The 15,519-nt window shown below is 42.9% G+C and overlaps 1 protein-coding gene across 1 annotated transcript in view; it reads right to left on the reverse strand.

Annotated features, from left to right (window-relative positions):
- Positions 1 to 272: 272 nt before the first annotated feature.
- The window catches only part of LOC143285587 (H(+)/Cl(-) exchange transporter 7-like), a 76,889-nt gene continuing 61,642 nt past the window's right edge, over positions 273 to 15,519 (reverse strand). Inside the window, exons 17-24 of the mRNA XM_076592981.1 lie at positions 11,587 to 11,763; positions 10,972 to 11,057; positions 9,716 to 9,833; positions 5,838 to 5,912; positions 4,306 to 4,398; positions 2,753 to 2,836; positions 1,182 to 1,262; positions 273 to 371 (exon numbers count right to left, since the gene is read on the reverse strand). Coding sequence (XP_076449096.1) covers positions 273 to 371; positions 1,182 to 1,262; positions 2,753 to 2,836; positions 4,306 to 4,398; positions 5,838 to 5,912; positions 9,716 to 9,833; positions 10,972 to 11,057; positions 11,587 to 11,763 — 813 coding nt within the window. The remainder of the gene's footprint in view (positions 372 to 1,181; positions 1,263 to 2,752; positions 2,837 to 4,305; positions 4,399 to 5,837; positions 5,913 to 9,715; positions 9,834 to 10,971; positions 11,058 to 11,586; positions 11,764 to 15,519) is intronic.

Raw genomic sequence — 15,519 nt, forward strand, 5'->3', positions numbered from 1 at the left:
GGTGAAAGAGGGGGCGGAAGTGTGTGAGAGGAGAGAGGGAAGGGGAGGGGTGTTGGTGAAGTAAGTACCCTCCACTCATCTCCCCCTACCCTTTTACCACAACAACCCCCCACCCCCTCACCTCCCCACCCCACCCCCTCCTTTAGTTTCAGTTTCAGTAGCTCAAGGAGGCGTCACTGCGTTCGGACAAAACCATATACGCTACACCACATCTGCCAAGCAGATGCCTGACCAGCAGCGTAACCCAACGCGCTTAGTCAGGCCTTGAGACTTTAGACCTTCTCGATGGTCAGCTGTTCCATGTGCAGCATGCCCCGCTTTGTGCCGGCACGGTACTTGGCCAGGTCCTTCCTCGTCACCATCCCAATGGGCTGGAACACGCGCGCAACCAAAAAAAAAAAGGGATGTTCTCCATTCTGTTCAGTAATTTGTCATTGCGAACAATCGCGTGTGCTTGATAATGACTTCATAAAAAGATCTACATTATAGTAGTTTCCGGAAAAAAAAGACCACTTGGGCGATCGTACACAATGTTAGACCTTCACAGAAAGTGCAAAAACACACTAACTTTTCTGTGTCTTGAGGCGTATTTTAAATTGTTTTAGATGAGTGATGTTTATATTTGAAAACAAACATGTTTTTTTTTTTTTGCTTAGTATATTCAGATTGATGTTTCATCACTTGGCAGAATTCTGCTGCTCATGGCACGTGCGTTTATCAGTGTAACTTTCATGTTGATTGGTCGTTCGTGTTAGAACTAAAACCGACGAAACTACTGATTCATCAGTGTGTGCGAATAAAAAAATTATCAGGTAAAAAAAACTGCTCAGTTTCGTAAATAAGAAATAAACATGTAATAGTAACGTGAATATAGAAACATTTTGGCGTCAGTATATTTTGGTGCCATTCTCTTGTCATTTTCATTCTCTTTCATTAGAATGTGCGAAAATAACGTGTGTGTGTGTGTGTATTTTACTTCCATACTCATGCCACATTTGTTGTTGATAGACTAAGCATTTCCAGAGTTGATTATTTTGTTACAATTTACCACGGATACACACACAAACAGTCACAAACAGACAGACAGACAAACAGACACACGCACGCACGCGCGCGCGCGCGCACACACACACACACACACACACACACACACACACACACACACACACACACACACATACCTGATACTCTTCATCCACCACTACCAAATGTCGCAGGCCTAGACCACGGAACAGACGAAAGACTCGAGGCATGGAGAAGTCCTGTGTAGACACAGAGGGAGTTTCACTTTCACTTTCACTTTCACTTCCTCATGGAGGCGACGCACAGCGTTCGGCAAATCCATATACGCTACACCACATCTGCTAGGCAGATGCCTGACCATCAGCATTACCCAACGCGCTATGTCAGGTATTCATTGCATGCATATAATATGTTTGTGCACCTATCCGAGTGGATTGCTTCTGCAGACTTTTGTCGGAGGACAATACTCTCGTTGCCATGGGTTCTTTTTGGACACAGAGGGAACCACGGCTAAAGACTGATATATATAGAGAGAGAGACAGACAGACAGACAGACAGACAGACAGATACAGAGACAGACAGAGACACAGAGACAGAGACACAGAGAGAGAGAGAGAGAGGAGAGAATACGTGTGTGTATCTATCTGTCTATACCTGTACAGCTTAACAGTGAAGGAAAACAAGTGCAGGTTAACAAGTTCACATCGTTTTCGTTATATTGAAAATAACTTTGCAAAGACTAAGCAGGTACTTGTCAAGATAATCATTGAAATCCTTCAAAGACTGCAACTGGTAGCCATACGAATTCTCTCTGAGGGAGAGAGCCAACTGCATGCCTGATATGACTGTAGTTTCGTCCCTTGCGGACTCTTTGGTTATCTCGGCATTGGCAGTGACCTTATGGCAAATGATCAAGAGATACATACACATACATATAGTACGAAGGGCACTCGACAAGTCCTGTGTGCATACTTACACATATACTGACTGTTCCAGATTATTGATGTATCCTCCCCCAAGTTTTCATGCATTTTTCTCTTACCTTCTTTTGTTCGCCATTTAAGTTATGAAGGCCCCAACGGACACAGCGATTCCTAACGCCAAGATGGTTATGGTAAACGACATTTTATACTTCCCGAATACATGTTCATTACATTTTCGGTTCCATCATATGTAATTATTGGATTCTCCTCCACTCACTGACCGTACCTGAGTAACATTCTCTGGAATAACGACAGTTTCTGGATGACCACAATAATCACCATATTCGAGCGTTGATTTCCCAAAACGAATGCCTTGAACTAGTATAACATTAGTCCTACATGGATGGAGCTTGCTTGAGAAAGCAATGTGACAAAGTTGAAAATTTGTCATTGAACGATTTCTCCTACGAGAAGCCATGATAGACCATAGCACGAAACCCACTCTGCCACGCTTTCGAAAGAAAGGTCATCATCATTACCCAGCATATTGCTTTCCTGAGTAGAACAGGTTTTTAGAAATATAATGATGATAGAACATTATATAAAGCTTGGATATCTTTGCTATACTGTATGACGAAAATTATGATTTGTTACCATCACCACCGTCCACACACACACCCAGGATTAAAACCTTCAACCGACAAACGTAGCCAACATACCCAGCCCCTCCCACCATCACCCCCACCTTCCACACACACACACACACACACACACACACACACACACACACACACACACATACTGACCGGGGTGATGGTGTAGGGGGTCCTGCTCATGTAGTGCCTGAAGTCCATCACACAGTGCTTCTCCTCCTCCGTCAGCTCCAGGTCCTAGGAGCGCGTGGCAGCACGCACGTGCACACACACACACACACACACACACACACACACACGCACGCACGCACGCACGCACGCACGCACGAACGCACACACACAAACACACACAATGCTCTTCGTTTAGCAACGCATAACAAGCGCGCGCAGCGCACGCACGTTCACACTTGTAAACGTGCTCGCATACTCGCACTCGCGTGCGCGTCAGGAAACACACACACACACACACACACACACACACACACGTGCACATATGCGTACGCACCGTTCGTGTGAATATACGTAAAGGCACACACACACACACACACACACACACACACACACACACACACACACACACACACACACACACACACACAAGCCAATGAAAACAGATGAAGCAGAAAAGGGTGTTTCGATTTTTAGTTTAGTAGTTCATCTTGTCTGTTCTACATCACTGCTTCCTGCTTCACACGAGTTTCATCTTTCTGGATGTCCAGCGACATTGTAAAACCTTTGTATCTATATGCAAGGCTTGGTATGCTGTCAACCGACTAAAAACAGAGGAGATGGATAGATAAATAGACAGACACAGACAGACATGTTATTCCCCCCCCCACCCACCCACCCCCCCCAAAAAAAAAAATCAGCATCAGCAGCAGTAGCAGCAGCAACAGCATCAAACTAATTCATTCGTTGCGGATAGTTTTGCCAAATTAAAAGTAGTAGTAGCAGCAGCAGCAGCAGCAACGGCAGGATCAGCGGTAGTAGTAGGAGTAGGAGTAGTAGGAGGAGGAGTAGAAGTGGGAGCAGTAGGAGTAGGAGTGGGAGTATTAGGAGGAGGAATAGTAGGAGTATGGGTAGGAGGAACCGGAGGAGTAGTATGATCGGCTTCGGATCCGCTCTGTTTACGCATACCCAGATTCAAATGAACACTCCACTGTTGGCTGCCGTTCTTTCTCTTTCTCTGGACCTTGGAATTGGAATGAACTTCCTCTTTCTCTTTGTCAGGTCTCCACATTCAGCTCTTTCAAGTCTGGCCTTAAAACCCACCTCTTCCCAAAATAGCCTCCCTTTCCTGCCTCTTCCTTGTCTTCAGTTTCTCCAGTTTTAGTGTTATGCATGCGTGAGAATGACTGGTGCGAAAGCGCTTTGATTTGTCTCTGCACAAAGATTCAGCGCTATATAAATATTATTATAATAATTATTATTATTTAGTTGGTGGAGGAGGAGAAGCAGCAGTAGTAGGAGTAGGAGTAACAGTAGTAGGAGTAGCAGTAGTAGCAGGTGTAGGAGTAGCAGTAGTAGGAGCAGCGGTAGTAGGAGCAGCAGTAGTAGTAGCAGGAGTAGCAGTAGCAGGAGTAGGAGCAGCGGTAGCAGTAGTAGCAGGAGAAGAAGTAGTAGTAGGAGTAGTAGTAGGAGGAGCAGTAGGAGTAGTAGGAGGAGGAGGAGTAACGGTAGCAGTATCAAAACAGAAAAAGCCCCACCTTTATCGTGAGCCTCTGTGTGACGGGGAAGGGGTCGTTGAACTGCTGGGAGTTCAGTATCACACTGGTCTTCTTCCCTTCCGGGGCAAAAGCCTGCCACGATAGAAAGAAAGTTAAAAATTAAAAAAAAAAAAGAGAAAGAAAGAAAGAAAAGAAAGAAACAAGAAAGGAAAGAAAGGCAGACAGGTCGAAAGAAAGAATGAAAGACGAAATGAAAAATAATGAAAGACAAAATGAAAGAAAGAATAAAAAAAAAATTTTAAAAGAAAGAAAGAAGAATCAAGAAAAGAAAGAAAGAAAGTTTCAGTTTCAAGCGTGCGGACTGATCCATTTCCGAACACAACAAATATGTTTTGAAATCATCTTTTTAATTCATTTGTTACATTTTACACCTCTGCATTTCATAAAGTGCAAAATATGAAAGCCGGGTCTATCGTTTATCCCAAATCATTTATAAATGTTTCTCCAACTGTATACCTATCACCACAGTAATTTTCAACATAGCATATTCGATAATGGACTACATATCTGTAGGGGGTCAGGTCAGGTCATTAGATCTGCTACTGGTAACCTGTAATCCAGTACAACCTGTTCAGAGTCGGGTTGCCGACGACTAAACCGGCACTTCCACCGCTCCCTTCTGGGACTGGTGAGGCGGGTGGCTAGACACCCTTATGGAGATCCATAAAAGGGTGTCGGCTCAGGAGAGCCACCGACGGCCATCTAGCTCCACTGTGCTGTGTGCATGCCACACGCAGTTGGCCCCCGGGGTGTGTCTACCCATGTATGCGAAGTCTGGATCCGGCAGAATCTGCGGAAGAAACCTATCGGTTCAACGGAGAGGAAGGCGGTTACAGCAACGCACTGTGGAGTGCAGAGAGCAAGATGAGACACCGAAAGGATATCTTGGTCATCCACTGCATCCGCGCTCATCCTCCAGTCGTCTCGACTTAGTCTTGCCACTGGAAATTGGTGGACCCGGACGAGAGAGTGAGGTCGACGTTGCGCAACTCCTCTTCACTTTAAACAAACTCATCGCGCAAGTCATCAGTCATGAGCATCCTTCCCCCCACCCCACCACCACCCTCCCCCCATCCCCCATCCCCCATCTGGATGACAACGATGGTCATCATCGATCTCGATGGACACACCACCACATATCTGTTATCATATATCTTCTTCTTCTTTCGTCAGCGGATTCCTTTAGGTCCATCGATGGTGTGTCAAATTGTTACCATTTGTGGAGACACACCTTTGACACACAGCCCACAGCCGACAGGCTTAGATAATACAACCCGTGATAAGAATGAGTAATATTAATATTATACAAGATCGCTTTGGCTTTGATAATACAAACCCATGATAAGAATGAATAATATTAATATTATACAAGATCGTTTTGGCTTAGATAATACAACCCGTGATAAGAATGAGTAATATTAATATTATACAAGATCGTTTTAAACCAAATTTATTTCTAATCCACGCACACATCCCCCCCCCACCCCCCCGCCCTCCCTCCGTCCACTCACCTTTTTCTGTAGCATGGTCAGCAGCTGGTCTCTCAGTATGAGGCCTTGCAGCTTCCCTTTGTACCGCATAACATTCTGCAAGTAGTTCAGATAAAAATTAAAAAAAAAAAAAAAAAAGAAAATCTTGTTGTTCTGCGTTGCGCTGCTTTTCTTTGCGTTGTGTTGCTTTCCTTTGCGTTGTGTTGTTGTGTTGGGTTGGGTTGCTTTCCTTTGCGTTGTGTTGTACTGTTGTGTTGCGTTGTGTTGCTTTCCTTTGCGTTGTGTTGTGTTGCGTTGCGTTGCGTTGTGTTGCGTTGCGCTGCGTTGTGTTGCTTCGTGCTGTGTTGTGTTGCGTCATTCTGTGTTACGTTGCGTTGCGATGTGTTGCATTTGCTGTGCAAACAGCTAGCCATGTCTTGTCAAGCTCAACTTACGCATGTAAACATGCACAATGTTCGTACATCAGCCACTAATGTGTCTGCATACACAGTGTGCATACATTACTGATGGGTCTATCACAGTGTGCATACATTACTGATGGGTCTATCACAGCGTGCATACATTACTGATGGGTTTATCACAGTGTGCATACATTACTGATGGGTCTATCACAGTGTGCATACATTACTGATGGGTCTATCACTGTGTGCACACATTACTGATGGGTCTATCACTGTGTGCATACATTACTGATGGGTCTATCACTGTGTGCATACATTACTGATGGGTCTATCACTGTGTGCACACATTACTGATGGGTCTATCACAGCTTGTATACATCACTCACTGATGGGTCTATCACTGTGTGCATACATTACTGATGGGTCTATCACTGTGCATACATTACTGATGGGTCTATCACTGTGTGCATACATTACTGATGGGTCTATCACAGTGTGCATACATTACTGATGGGTCTATCACAGTTTGTACACATCACTCACTGATGGGTCTATCACAATGTGCACACATTACTGATGGGGCTATCACAGTGTGCATACATTATTATGGGTCTACTACTGTGTGCATACATCACTCACTGATGGGTCTATCACAGTTTGTACACATCACTCACTGATGGGTCTATCACAATGTGCACACATTACTGATGGGGCTATCACAGTGTGCATACATTATTATGGGTCTACTACTGTGTGCATACATCACTCACTGATGGGTCTATCACAGTTTGTACACATCACTCACTGATGGGTCTACCAATTCAATTCAGTTCAAAAGAGTTTACTGTGTGCTTCTGGTAATTAAAAGAGCATTGTTTCTTTGGGCTCATTGGAATGCCCGTCATCAAATAACAAACTGAAATGTAAACACTCGAATGAGGAGTAGCCGACACCCTTTTCCCTGACCACCACACACACGTCAACCATCATGCACACGGAAAACATTCAGGTACGAAAATATATAATTTGAAGATAAGTACAAGTGAAATGAATAATAAAAAGAGTATGAAAACCTCGTACACCCTTCCCTGATTGCTGTGTATAATTCAACAGTCATACAGAAGGAAAACATTCTGTAATATAATCATAACATTTTAAGACACAAGTGAAATTCGTATCTTTTTTTTTTTCTACATTTGTAAATTCTAATCAAATCTTGAATCCTGAATCTTGGATCTTCCAGAACTACGATGCATACATCAATGATCACGTAAAGGAAAAATATTCAGGCAGGACTGACGCATTTTTTAAAAGATATGATATCACAGCTGAAAGGTCTAAAACGTCTAAAAGGTCTAAATCAAACTGCGACTATAATTATTACAGCTGTGTCTCTTCATGTACTGTTTTGTTCCGTACTTGTCAATGTGATTATATTTACTTTGAATCCTTTAACTTGTCCGCATAAGTCTTGCGATTGATTGCTTCTCATTGGGTAGGGCTTAAATAGGCCATGCTTGATTATTTCTCATTAGGTAGGGTTTAAATAAGCCATGCTTGATTGTTTCTCATTAGGTAGGGCTTAAAATTAATAAGCCAGGATTGATTGTTTCTCATTGGGCTTGGCTTAAATAAGTCATGATTGATTGCTTCTCATTAGGTAGGGCTTAAATAAGCCATGCTTGATTGTTCCTCATTAGGTAGGGCTTAATTAAGCTATGATTGATTGTTTCTCATTGGGCTTGGCTTAAATAAGCCATGATTGATAGCTTCTCATTAGGTAGGGCTTTAATAAGCCATGCTTGATTGTTCCTCATTAGGTAGGGCTTAAATAAGCCATGATTGATTGCTTCTCATTAGGTAGGGCTTTAATAAGCCATGATTGATTGCTTCTCATTAGGTAGGGCTTAAATAAGCCATGATTGATTGTTCCTCATTAGGTAGGGCTTAAATAAGCCATGCTTGATTGTTCCTCATTAGGTAGGGCTTAATTAAGCTATGATTGATTGTTTCTCATTGGGCTTGGCTTAAATAAGTCATGATTGATTGCTTCTCATTAGGTAGGGCTTTAATAAGCCATGCTTGATACCTTTCCCATGCTTATGTTGTGCTTATGCTGCGTTGTTTCTTTGAATCACAATTGTTCAAAGAAAGAAGAAAAAAAAGCCCCTCCCCTCCCTAGCACCCTCCCTCCCGCCCTCCACGAAATCTTCCCTCCACCCCCACTCCGCAGCAAAACGAACTAAAAACAAAACACTCCACAGTCCATCAACAACAAAACGAACAAAGCACTCCACAGTCCATCAGCAGCAAAACGAACAAAGCACTCCACAGTCCATCAGCAGCAAAACGAACAAAGCAAACAAAGCACTCCACAGTCCATCAGCAGCAAAACGAACAAAACGAACAAAGCACTCCACAGTCCATCAGCAGCAAAACGAACAAAGCAAACAAAGCACTCCACAGTCCATCAGCAGCAAAACGAACAAAATGAACAGAGCACTCCACAGTCCATCAGCAGCAAAATGAACAAAGCACTCCACAGTCCATCAGCAGCAAAACGAACAAAACGAACAAAGCACTCCACAGTCCATCAGCAGCAAAACGAACAAAACGATCAAAGCACTCCACAGTCCATCAGCAGCAAAACGAACAAAACGAACAAAGCACTCCACAGTCCATCAACAACAAAACGAACAAAGCACTCCAGTCCATCAGCAGCAAAACGAACAAAACGAACAAAGCACTCCACAGTCCATCAGCAGCAAAACGAACAAAACGATCAAAGCACTCCACAGTCCATCAGCAGCAAAACGAACAAAGCAAAGCTCTCCACAGTCCATCAGGAACAAAACGAACAAAGCAAACAAAGCACTCCACAGTCCATCAGCAGCAAAACAAACAAAGCACTCCACAGTCCATCAGCAGCAAAGCAAACAAAGCACTTCACAGTCCATCAGCAACAAAACGAACTAAAACAAAACACTCCACGAACAAAGCAAACAAAGCACTCCACAGTCCATCAAGAGCAAAACGAACAAAGCAAACAAAGCACTCCACAGTCCATCAGCAGCAAAACGAACTAAAACAAAACACTCCACGAACAAAGCAAACAAAGCACTCGACAGTCCATGCAGCAACAAAACGAACAAAGCACTCCACAGTCCATCAGCAGCAAAACAAACAAAGCACTTCACAGTCCATCAGCAGCAAAACAAACAAAGCACTCCACAGTCCATCAGCAGCAAAACGAACAAAGCACTCCACAGTCCATCAGCAGCAAAACGAACAAAGCAAACAAAGCACTCCACAGTCCATCAGCAGCAAAACGAACAAAGCAAACAAAGCACTCCACAGTACATCAGCAGCAAAACGAACAAAGCAAACAAAGCACTCCACAGTCCATCAGCAGCAAAACGAACAAAGCAAACAAAGCACTTCACAGTCCATCAGTAGCAAAACGAACAAAGCACCCCACAGTGTCCACACAGGACCTACCGTTGGGTCAGGCTGGATCACAGGAAACCCGTGGAATGTTTCGTTCTCCAGCACGTCCACAACGTGCCCCACTTTCTCCTTGGGCAGAAAGCTCAGCACCGGGTGACTCATGAGCTCGCTGGAAGAACACGGAAAGTTCATTTGTTTTATTGTTCGTTTGTTCATTCATTCATTCATTCATTCATTCATTCAGTGAGTTAGTGAGTTAGTTAGTTAGTTAGTTGGTTGGTTGGTTGGTTATTGAGTTAGTTATTCATTTATTTAATTTTTTAACTAGTTATTTATTTGTTCGTTTATTCATTTATTCATTTATTTATTTGTTTACTTAGCATCGTTGCTAAAAGCCTAGCCGACCGCACAGGGCTATCCTAGGACTGAAAGCACTGCCTCTGGAGAAAAAACAAACAAACAGGTACGTATACAACTGGAGTAAGGTTCATGCGCAATAAGCTAGCGCATGCCTGGGACGTTGACCCTTCCGGCAGTTTTTCCCCCCAAGTTATATATATATATATAAGTTACCTAAATACAAACCTTTTTTTTCATATTAAATTAATAATAGGCATACCAAACCAAAACACACACCAAAAAAACCCACAAAAAGCCGACATTTGTCAATTTACACATCTCAAGCGCACAAGAGCAAATAAGAAAATAATATTATGGGGAAACATTGTGAATAGAAACCATTCTTACGTAGCAACCATGAACCTATTTGTAATTAGTGTCACTGATCAGAGAGAGAGAGAGAGGGTGGGGGGAGTATTTTTCTCCAACAGAAACAATACTCCCACTGTTGTTGTTGTTGTTGTTGTTTTTCCTCCTTTTTTGTTTATGTAAACATTATTTATATTTGGAACATATCACAATAGATCACAGTCATATACAAACATGACAACAAGAACATCTTATACATAGTCCTGTCCTGAATATATATATATATATGTGTGTGTGTGTGTGTGTGTGTGTGTGTGTGTGTGTGTGTGTACGTACAAAGTATGTAACAGTTGTCTTCACAGCTAGAAGTTTGAAACTGAGTGGAACATGTTTAGCTGGTTAAATTGATGTATTTTCGGAACTTTGTCTCAGCCTCTAACCAGGTGAATAAGATGTCCACCATTGACAGGAAGTGATGAAATAGTGGGAAAACCGGAAACGCTTAAAACGAAAGTAAAAGTCATTTACTTAGAACAAAATTAATATTACGACACCACGTTCTTCCGGCGTCACCGGCCCCCAGTGACGGGCACTCTCACCTGACTCTCACGTTGTCACTGAGGGGTGGGGGTTCCCATGACAACAGTGGAATCCCGCTGACTTCTATATTCATATCATACAGACCCTGAAACACACCAACGTGCTGTTTTGTTGTTGTTGTTGTTGTTGATGTGTGATACGTGACAATGATAACAACAACAACACCGATGACGATACTGATGATGATGATGGTTATGGTGATGGTAATGGTGATGATGATGATGATGATGATGATGACGACGACGAAGACGACGACGACGATGATGATGATGATGATAACACTACTACTACTACTACCACTGATGATGATGATGATGAGAATGAGGAGGAGGAGGGGGAGAGTATGATGATGAGGATGATTATGAGAAGAAGAAGAAAGATGATGGCAATGCTTGTGGTGATGATGAGAACAACGACAAAGATGATATCATAAATAATAACAATCACGCATGACAACAATGAAGCATACACGCATGAACACACACACACACACACACACACACACACACACACACACACACACACAACCCATCCATTCCTAACACCACCACACCAACCCACACACACAAACACACACAACAAAAACAACAACAACAAAAACAAAACCAACTGACCGTAGTGAAGAAGTCGCCGACCCACTTGGAGATCATGAGGGTGATCATGATACAGAGGCCGAAGGAGATGTCCCCCGTGCACTCCACGATGATGACCGTCAGGGAGATGGTGGTCCTTAGGATGCCGCCCAGCTGGGAGGCGGCTCCGATCAGGGCGTACTTGCCCACGTCTTTGGCCTGAAGAGAGGCGGGGTGGAATGGAGTCGGAGGATGAAACGGAAATCTACGGTTTGTTTAAAACAAGTTCTACCTTGTATTTGTATTTCTTTTTATCACAACAGATTTCTCTGTGTGAAATTCGGGCTGCTCTCCCCAGGGAAAGCGCGTCGCTACACTACAGCGCCACACATTTTTGGGGGGTATTTTTTCCTGCGTGCAGTTTTATTTGTTTTTCATATCGCAGTGGATTTTTCTACAGAATTTTTGCCAGGAACAACCCTTTTGTTGCCGTGGGTTCTTTTACGTGCGCTAAGTGCATGCTGCACACGGGACCTCGGTTTATCGTCTCACCCGAATGACTAGCGTCCAGACCACCACTCAAGGTCTAGTGGAGGGGGAGAAAATATCGGCGGCTGAGCCGTGATTCGAACCAGCGCGCTCAGATTCTCTCGCTTCCTAGGCGGACGCGTTACCTCCAGGCCATCACTCCACATGTTAACGTTAATGTTAGCGTTGTCAATTAAACGTATCATCATTCGCCAGTCAGGGCGTACTTGCCCACGTCTTTGGCCTGAAGGAATAGGGATGGAGAGGGAGGATGGGGTGATGAAAGGATATCTACCGTTAGTTTAGTTTTCAAACAAGTTCTCTTGTTATCATTGTTGTTGTTGTTTTTGTTGCTGCTGCTGCTGTTGTTATCGTTATTATCATTAGAAGTGGTAGTGGAAATAGTAGTATTGTTGTTGTTGTTATTATTATTATTATCATAATATCATCATCAGTAGTAGTAGTAGTAATGTCATCATCATTATCATCACTATCATTCGCCTCTCTGAGCGTACATGCCCACTGAAGGGATGGGGTGGAGTGGTGGTTGAAAGGAAATCTATGCTTAGTTTAGTTTTGTAACACGTTCTGTTATCAGTAGTAGTAGTAGTAGTAGTAGTAGTAGTAGTAGTGGTAGTAGCAGCAGTATTGTCATCATTATCATCAACACTATCATTCGCCTATCAGGGCGTGCTTGCCCACGTCTTCGGCCTGAATGGACGGGAGCGAGAGAGGGTGAGGGTGGTGAAAGGAAATCCACGGTTAGTTTAGTTTTAAAAAACAGGTTCTGTTCTTAGCATTATTGATTAAACTTTATGATCATACGACTGCCAGGGCTTACCTGCCCATGTCTTTGGGTTGAGAAGGGTGGGGATCCTCGGGGAGGGAGGGTGGGGGATACGAAAGGAAAATCAACGGTTAGTTTAGTTGTTAAAACAAGTTCTATCTTCAGCATTATCATTATCATTCTTATAATGAGCCTATCAAGGTGTTTTGCGCATATCTTTAGCATGACAGGGTGGGGGCTGGCGGGTGGGGGGGATAGTAGGGGGGCGCTGGGGGTGAAGTGGAAGGAAATCAACTGTTAGTTTAGTTTTTAAAACAAGTACTATTATCAGCATTGTCATTATCATCATGAGCCTATCAAGGTGTCTTGCCCATGTCTTTGGCCTGAAAGGGTGGGTGTTGGGGGGAGGTGGGGGTTGGGGGGTGAAGTGAAAGGAAATCAACTGTTAGTTTAGTTTTTAAAACAAGTACTATTGTCAGCATTATCATAATCATCATGAGCCTGTCAAGGTGTCTTGCTCATGTCTTTGGCCTGAAAGGTGGGGGGGTGGGGGTGGGGGGTGGGGGTGGGGGATCTGGGGGGTGAAGTGGAATGAAATCAACCGTTAGTTTAGTTTTAAAACAAGTTCTGTTATTATTATTATTATTATTATCATTGGTCTGTTAGGACATACTTGCCCACGTCTTTAGCCTGGGAAAATGGTGGTAGGTTGGGGAGGGGGGGGGGACGAAAGGAAGTCTACGGCTTCCTTAGTTGAGTTTTTGTCGCTGCGGTTGTTGTTGTTTTTGTTATCATTAATTATTATTATCATCATTATTCGTCTGCTAGTGCGTACTTGATCACTTGGCCCGGGATGGACTGAATGGGGAACGAAATGAAATTCACGATTCTATTATTGTGGTTATTGTTGTTGGTATTGTTCTTGTTACCGTTGCTGTCCCAATCGAAGAAAACTTTTTCATGCAATTTTTGAGAAACATCATATTCACCATAAAAAAAACTTGATGAAATAAGTAAATTGATTATTAATCAATTATTTATTTATCTATCTGATAATCGTTTAACCATGCAGAAAAAAAATGTTATACATATTAACTATTCAATCATGACGAAAAACAACAACAAATTTTAGTCAGTCAATCAATCAACCATTGATTAAATACATAGAAATATTCTGTAATGAAAATAAGTTATCGTTGTTTTTAAATACACATATACATACCATTAAACATCTGTCTTTCACTTTTCATTTGCGTCCATGTACATTTTTTAACGATTATTAATAGACCAAAATATGAACATAACACTCATTGTCTGTTTGCTTTATGTGGCATGTAAGTGCACTTATGTAAAAAAAAACATTACTACACACATTTGCACAAATACACTAGGTCAGTTAAAAACACTGACATATCATCGAAAACTCTGAAGACTAAGTACGGCAAGAAAATGTCCATTCAATAGACGACGCCAGACAGATTCTAGGCCTACGTCAATGTTAATAGAGAATAATGCTTCCTGAACTAAAAGAAATGTCAACATATATATATATATATATATATATATAGAGAGAGAGAGAGAGAGAGAGAGAGAGAGAGAGAGAATTTAAAAATCACTGATAGAGTGTGTGTGTGTGTCTGTGTGTGTGTCTGTGTGTGTGTGTGTGTGTGTGTCTGTGTGTGTGTGTGTGTGTGTGTGTGTGTGTGTGTGTGTGTGTGTGTGTGTGTCTGTCTGTCTGTCTGTGTGTGTGTGTGTGTGTGTGTGTGTGTGTGTGTGTGTGTCTGTTTGTGCCGTCGTTAAAAAAAAAAAACACAAAGAAATTATGTGCAATTCTTTTTTTCTCTCTCAGCTTCTCTTTTCCATAAACTAACTTGGATTTCGGATTTCCTTTCTCTCTATTTCTCCAGTGTCAGTGCCCTCGTAATCAAGCACTACGATTCTAAGAGAACACAACGGGATGCATGGAAAGCAAACTATGTCCACATCAGATCAAAAACTGTTTTAAATGGAATTCACAACAACAGCAACCGCAAAATCACACGTACGTACGTACGCTGCTTTCTTCATTCTATACCAGTTCTTCGGTCTGTCTCTTCTCCTTCTTCCTCACTCTTTCCTGTTAAATAACCCCCCCCCCCCCCCCCCTCCCCTCCACTCCACTCCCATTGTCTACACCTCTCTCTCTCTCTCTCTCTCTCTCTCTCTCTCTCTCTCTCTCTCTCTCTCGCTCAAGCTCACACACACACACACACACACACACACACACACACACACACACACACACACTCACACACATACACACACACACTACTTTCACACACATACACACACACACACAGACACACACACTATTATTTTTCTTTTCCATTTTCTCTGGCCACACGGACATTCAGAAAGCTTGCTTTAATGCGTACATGTATACAAATGTGTGAAGGACGAATTCAAAAATGGGTTTCGAATAGCAATAGGAATTAAAAATTGTTGAACCCCCCCCCCCCCCCCCCCCCCCGCCCCCCCCCCCGCTTGCCCCCGTTCCCCCCCATCCCCACCCCGGCCCCCAAAGATTAATGAACAACACAAAACCAAGAAAGACCAGCTTACCACCATGCGACATCAAAGAAAATGGCTCGTTAAGTTCACAAGCGCAACAAAATGTCTTT

The sequence above is a fragment of the Babylonia areolata genome, chromosome 9, assembly GCF_041734735.1.
Source record: "Babylonia areolata isolate BAREFJ2019XMU chromosome 9, ASM4173473v1, whole genome shotgun sequence".
Lineage (NCBI taxonomy): Eukaryota > Metazoa > Mollusca > Gastropoda > Neogastropoda > Buccinidae > Babylonia > Babylonia areolata.